General features: G+C 48.1%; 1 protein-coding gene across 1 annotated transcript; it reads right to left on the bottom strand.

Moving 5' to 3' along the window:
- Positions 1-383: 383 nt before the first annotated feature.
- LOC103582880 (protein-methionine sulfoxide oxidase MICAL2-like) lies at positions 384-6,116 on the bottom strand (the record flags this gene model as incomplete). The annotated part of the gene is made up of 3 exons (XM_008564352.1): positions 384-485; positions 1,928-2,044; positions 5,909-6,116. Coding segments are annotated over 3 exons (427 nt in total), but the record flags the coding sequence as incomplete, so codon positions are not given.
- Positions 6,117-7,009: the final 893 nt, after the last annotated feature.

Below are 7,009 nucleotides of genomic sequence, written 5' to 3'. Positions count from 1 at the left end.
CTGATGAAGTCACTGTGAAAGTGCTTAGCACCATGACTTCCAGCAGGTACTCAATGCGTGCATGCTGATTTTCCGTGGCTCTTTATCTTTACAAAGCATTTTTACATATGGAGTCTTTCCCCAGCCCTCTTGACAAGGCTCTGAAAGGGTTCTGCTGTCCACGTTTTACAGCTGAGGAAACCGAGGTTCAGAGAGAATGAAAGGCTGTCCTCAAAACAGGAGGATGGGTCATTCCGCCTCAGGCAGGACCATCTGCCCTTCTATCAGGACCCCCACCCAGGTTTGGCATCTGCTATCCTGCCCGCCTTTCTCCAGGCCCTTCCCCACACACCCCCCTCCCACTTCCACCCTCCCACCACAGCCCCAAGAAGAAGAGTCTTCACCTTCCAGGGTGTTCCTGCGGCCATCGGCGCCAATGATGACATCAAACTCAAACTCTGACAGAGAGTGGTCTGCAGGGAGGAACTCAGCCCGCCAGCCAATTTCTACCAGGACAGAAAAAGGAGATGAGTTGGCAGAGACAGTGAGGAGTGAGAGTGCTGATGCCCCCTCCGTGCGGCCATGGGAAACAGACATGCAAACAGGTATGTGCACCCAGCCACCTCTAGAGGAAAGGCTGGAGCAGCCCAGACTCGAACCCTAACTTGGCGTCCTGCTGGCTTTAGCGTCAGCTCAATTTGGGACACAGTGAACCAGCAAAGCCAAGCCCGTGCCTGGTTTTTACTGGCTGTTGCTGGAATCTGTCCTCAGTGATTCTCCTACTAGTCTCACTTGCACCTTACTTTTCTCAACAGAGCCCACCGTGTTCTCTCCACAATCCCACATTCCTCAGGGCCTTCCCACTGCTAAACAGACCCAAAAGGATGTGCGGGCGTAATGAAACCAGGCTGACTTTCTACTTTGTGCTCAGAATGTCTGCTGTGCAGTACATTGCCTTTTCACATTCCTCAGGGCCTTCCCACTGCTAAACAGACCCAAAAGGATGTGCGGGCGTAATGAAAGCAGGCTGACTTTCTACTTTGTGCTCAGAATGTCTGCTGTGCAGTACATTGCCTTTCGTAAAAACATTTCAGGTGAAGCCTGGCTGGTTACCAGTAATTAGAATTTTTTGTTTCACTAGAGGTCTGGAAAAGGTAAAGAACGGCACACAAGTCTCTGAGTGCTAAATAATGAAAGCTGTCCTGCTACAAAAGCCAATTAACGCCTCCCCTAAATTCTCAAATACTCTGGGCAGGGGACTGTGAGGAAACTGCGAGGTGTCTGACACTAAGCTGGCCCCAAACTCAAAGCCCTTCCCAGGCAGTAGAAGATCTGGACAGTAAGATGCAGAGGCATCACAAACAAATTCTCTGATGGTGGTGTGTGTCAAAGAGCAGAATTTAAATAAACACATTAAAAGGAAAAAGAGAAACAGTACTAAATAAGACATACTTATATGGGCAAAACTTATGGTTTATAAATTATAATTCAATATACCAAATAATATCTTGAACATTTATTTCATAGTTGCTCCAGAAGCCTCTCTTTACTGGATGTTAAGATATCATATGGCTACAAGTGCGACCATGTAGCTAAGTGTGAACACACACACATGGCCCGAGGAACATGTGAACGAACTTTACTAAACAACCAAATTTATGTCTTCTATACTACTTATCGATGAGATTTCATTTGTCAAAGTAGCATTTCCTAGTGACGGAGTAAGCAAATTATAGGTTTAATGGCTTAATAATAAATCCCCTGAGAGCTGAAGACCAAACCTAAAGTGATAGCAATGGTCAAAAAAGATAAAATATGCTTCGTTAGGATTATGCCAAACAGCTCCAAATAAGAATAACTTGTATAGAAACATCCACTGAGAGCTGCAAATGTGATTTCCACTTTGCAATATCTGATTTCTAGACAGTAAAGGAAAATTGTACTGTACTTTGATTTTCTTGATCTTCAGGAGGCTCTAGAACCTTCACAAACTCCACATTCACATGGATTTCAACTCCCAACATCAGGGCCACCTTGAATAGAATGAGCTGCAGCTGCCGGATACCTGTTAGGGTGGAAGGAGAAAGGAGATGAACTGTCAGTAGCAATGCCCGAGTGCCTCCTGTATGCAGACACCGCTCAATGATCTCTGAGCACAGCAATGTACCAGCAGTGACCATTACTGAGCACTAATTATGCGCCAAGCACTCTGTGTTTTAACCCTTAACAGTGGCTCTTTGGGATCATTATTATTCTCATTTTATAGATGAGAAATTGAGACTTAACAAGATTAAGTGACTTGCTTGAGGTCACATATAGCAAAACTAGGATGTGGACCCAGGTCTGTCTGGCTCCAAGACCCTGCCCTGGCCATCATGTAATGCTGTGAGAGGGAGACTCTGTCTTCTTTGCGTTTTTCCTGAGCTGGGCTCTGGGTTTGATGAGATGATGAGATAAAGATGAAAAGAGGAGACAGAGAGGAAAGGCCCATGAGTAAAGTCAGGGATCAGTGGCCCATTACGTGGGGCCTATGCCCAAGCTCTTCACCACCCAGTGTACGGCTGGGTGGGAAATTCTCCCCACGAGCTGGGTCATGGTTCTCCACCTCCTACCCACTCTTCAAAACCCGCCCCCAATGAGTGGAACCTCAGTCCCTGTTTTGTCCCCTGCCATTCAGCACAGATGGGTATGTCTCCAAACTGGGAAATTCTCCCCACGAGCTGGGTCATGGTTCTCCACCTCCTACCCACTCTTCAAAACCCACCCCCAATGAGTGGAACCTCAGTCCCTGTTTTGTCCCCTGCCATTCAGCACAGATGGGTATGTCTCCAAACGTTTTTCTGTAGAGTGATAAATTTTAAATTTTCTGTGGGCCCCTCTGTATTTAGTGGGCTTAGCTCATTTAACATTTATTGAGCATCAACAATGTGCCAGGTTCCTTGCTAGGCACAGGAGACACGAAACACACCTGTAACGGAGGAAACACAGGTAAACAGAAGGGGGCAGGGCCTGGTGGTTATGGGGGAGGGCCAGCAGAACAGGGCCTGTGATGGGGTCCTGGAGGCCAAGAGAGGAGGGGCCAAGCATATCAAACCCCATGGAGAGATTAAGGACTATGAAGGCTACATGAGGTCAGGGCACTTGGGGGTTAGGAAGGCTCTGGAGACCTTGGTGAAAGTCTCTCTAGCCTGGTGGTGGGGAGAAATTAGACTGCAATGGACGGGGTGTGAACAGATGAAAGCTAGGACAAATGCTCTGCGGTAAGGAAGGGTTATGGGGTAGTAATGGAGGCTGGGGGCCAGTGTGAGGTGGGAGCAGGAAGACTAGGGACAGGGACAGGGGAAGGAGGGAAAGAGACCAAGAGGGACTGGAGTTGGAGAGAAGGTGGCCAGCTCTGCCTCTGCCGTGGGGGTGCCGGAAGGAATGAGGGCTTGGCAGAGGAGGAGGGAGGGGGCTGGAACGGGGAGTGCTGCCAGTGGTCTCCCCTCCCCTGAGCACAGGAGGGCGGTCCTCTGCTGAGACCAGGAGGCTGTGGTGGAAGCCTGGAAGAGCTGCAGCAGGAGCTGCAGGAGGATGCTAACACAGGACAAGTGAGAACCGCTAAGCAATGCTGAGCCTGAGGACAGAGCTGGGGTGGACACATGGCTGGTCTGAAAGGAGGCTGATCAGCTGGGGTTTAAAAAACCCAAACCACGGGCCGGCCCCATGGCTCACTCGGGATAGTGCGGTGCTCGTAGTGCCGAGGCCGCGGGTTTGGATCCTATATGGGGATGGCCAGTGCGCTCACTGGCTGAGCGTGGTGCAGACGGCACCAAGCCAAGGGTTACAATCCCCTTACCAGTCAGAGGAAAACAAAAACAAAAACAAAACAAAACAAACCCAAACCACCTCCTGCCACAAACCAGTCCTTCCGGGGGAGGCCTGGCCTCTCCTCCTGGTTTCATGGCTCCTAGCCTATCTGGTTCCAGCACACAGCAGGTACTCAATAAATTCTCTTTGTCTCCCTTCTGACAGGTACTGGAGCTGCCCTTGAGAATGGCCATTCTGACCGTCTCAATTTCATTTCCAGAGTCCTGCCAGCGCTTCTGCATGCTGCAGTATTTCCAAGGAGCAGGCATTAAACAAGAGCCCCACTGAGGAGGGCAGAGAGAGGCTCTTGGCTGGGAAGCCAGCCCAACAGCCCCAGGGCACTCACGGACCTCCTGGTGCCTGGCTCTGCCTCTCAGGAGGACTTGATGAGAAAGTGGAGCTCTATGTCATCATGCAAATTGGTAACCAACATACATTCTTCCGTGGGTGGTAAAGAACATCCTGCAAGCTGACACTGCAGCTCTCTGGGCAAACGCAAATTTCTTTCTGTTGGACTCCTGGAATTTTCTCATCCCAAAGTGGGAATGAACTCCAGGGCCACTGCTGGCAATTTCTACTGTGTCTGAATAAATTACACCCTATGCGGCTGACAATTCCCTCCAGTCATTCCCGCCCAAACCCCACTCCCTTTTCCCATCAATTTTTGTCATCATAAGAACATGGCTCTCAGGGCTCTCCTCCCACCCATCCCCACAGAAAAAAAACACTGGGTGATTTCGTTTCTCAGCCTTTTGGCTAAGATCAAGTGTAGAAAAACACTGGGTGAGAGAATGCAGCTCTGCATGCTGAAGTCTGGGGACCATGGCTGCTTCTTGCTCACTGTACATCACTGGATGTAAAACATTTTCCTGAGTTCCTACTGTGCACCAGGCATAGTACTATGTACATTACAAACTGGACCTCACTTAATCTTCTCAGCAATTCTGGGAGACAGGCATTAATCACACTTTACTGGAGACAGAACCAAGGCTTGAAGAAGATAAGAAATTAAAGCCAGGTCATACAGAAATGGAAGAGACAGATTTCAAGATTTGAACCCAAACCTGTTCAAACCCTTGAACTCTCCCTACAGTGTTATCCTCCCTGACCTTCAGGGATCACTATTGCCCTAAGTATAAATTGCTAAAGACCTCCTCTCTGCAAAGTTGCAAGGAGGGATGCTGCCCTTTCCAAAGCCCACCTGCACAGACCTTGTCCTGAGAGACCAGGCTTGAGTAACATCAGAGCAGAAGGGCCTTGGCCTTGCCCTACGTAAGCATTCAGGGAAGGCCCTGGACCTGAGCTGCCCTTTCCAAAGCCCACCTGCACAGACCTTGTCCTGAGAGACCAGGCTTGAGTAACATTAGAGCAGAAGGGCCTTGGCCTTGCCCTACGTAAGCATTCAGGGAAGGCCCTGGACCTGCAATCCATGTTCTATTTCCCTTCCTATTCTGGCTGAAGTCCCATCAGGATGCCCTCTCTCTCTCTCTTTTTTTAACGCTCAAGGAAACTTTGGTATGGCACCTGTCAGGAAACATGAATCCAACTGTGTCATTCCAGCACTCGCAGCACAATGTTCAAACTCCTTTGCACAAGAGGGTCCCAACTACCTGTCCCATTGAATGGTTTTGTGTGGCTCTCTCCTCTGAACTTGTCTAGGGAGTGTGACTAACTTTATTAAAGCACATTTTATTAATGACAAAATCTCAAACAGCTCTCTAAGAGTACAGACTATGCTATTTACCTCTGACTCTGTTTTCCAAATTTCACTCATTTATTCAACAGATGTTTATTGAGCATTTGCTATGTGTCAAGTGCTCTTTTATGCCCTGGGGATATTGTGGTGAAAAGACATCCACACAGTCCCTGACCTCATGGTGCTTACAGCCTAGTGGGACATAGCACTGGGCCTGGAACAAAATACAAAGCTGGCCTTTCACTAAATGTCTACTAGTGGGATGTGTGGAGCCCCGAGAGACTTGCAAGATGGAACAATCTGGGGACTCTAAGACATGGAGAGATGTGCCCACCCAGGGTCAGCCCCCTCCCATCATGGAGTGCCACCATTGGCTCCACTCACTGATGTGGTCGATGGAGCCAGCACAGAACTTCCCATAGAATTTCTTGGCGCCCAAGCCCCGCAGGTCATGGATGGTGAAAGGCCAGAGGTGCAGCACGTTGTTCCGGGAGAAGGTGTCCCTCTTCTCCACCACGACTACTTTGGCTCCCAGGTAGGCAAGTTCAATGGCAGTTCGTAAGCCACATGGTCCTCCCCCAACGATGAGACACTGCAGAGGTGAGAGAGGAGAGAGGTTCTCAGGAACCTCCAACATCATAGACACAAACCCCCAGTCAGCAGTGTAACTGAGGAGCAAACCCCAGTCTACCCAAATCAACCAGCAAGCACAAAGCACGTGCCTGTGAGGGCCTGTCATTCATCCATCCAACTCACGTTACCTGTGGGCCTACCATGCACCAGCTCTGTGCCAAGCCCTTGAAGGATGCAGAGGTAAAGGGACTAAGAAAGGACGTACAGTAAGATGCACATGAGGTTCAGACTCAGACTGACTGGATGAAATCCCAGCTCTGGCATCTGAGCTTAGTTTCCTTATCTGTGAAGTGGGTCTACTACTCTTTCCTCATAGAGTTATTGTAAATGAGATCACTTTTAAAAAGCATATGGTACTTCTTTGTGATCTTGGATCAGGCAATAGTTTCTTACCTATAACACCGAAAGCACTAGCAACAAAAGAAAAACATTGATAAATTGGACTTGATCAAAATTAAAACTTTGATACTTCAAAGGCTGCTATGAACAAAGTGAAAAGATAGCTCCACAGATGGGAGAAAACATCTGCAAATCATATATCTGAAAAGGGACTTGCATTAACATATATAAAGAATTTTTACACCCTAACAATAAAAATACAAGTAGCCCAATTAAGGAAAGGGCAAAATATTTGTATAGACATTTCTTCAATGAAGATATACAAAGGGTCAGTACAGGAAAAGATGTCCAACACCATTAGTTGAGGAAAACTGTGAAACCCTGATCAAAGCCACAATGAGATCTCACTTCACAAGCATTAGGATGGCTATCATAAAAAAGATGGTGAAAAACAAATGTTGGTGAAAATATGGAGAAATCAGAATCCTCATACATTGCTGGTAGGAATGTAAA

This window comes from Galeopterus variegatus, unplaced genomic scaffold (assembly GCF_000696425.1).
Source record: "Galeopterus variegatus unplaced genomic scaffold, G_variegatus-3.0.2 Scaffold18325, whole genome shotgun sequence".
Lineage (NCBI taxonomy): Eukaryota > Metazoa > Chordata > Mammalia > Dermoptera > Cynocephalidae > Galeopterus > Galeopterus variegatus.
Note: the sequence above shows the minus strand (reverse complement) of the source record. Positions and strands in the feature narration are given on the sequence as shown.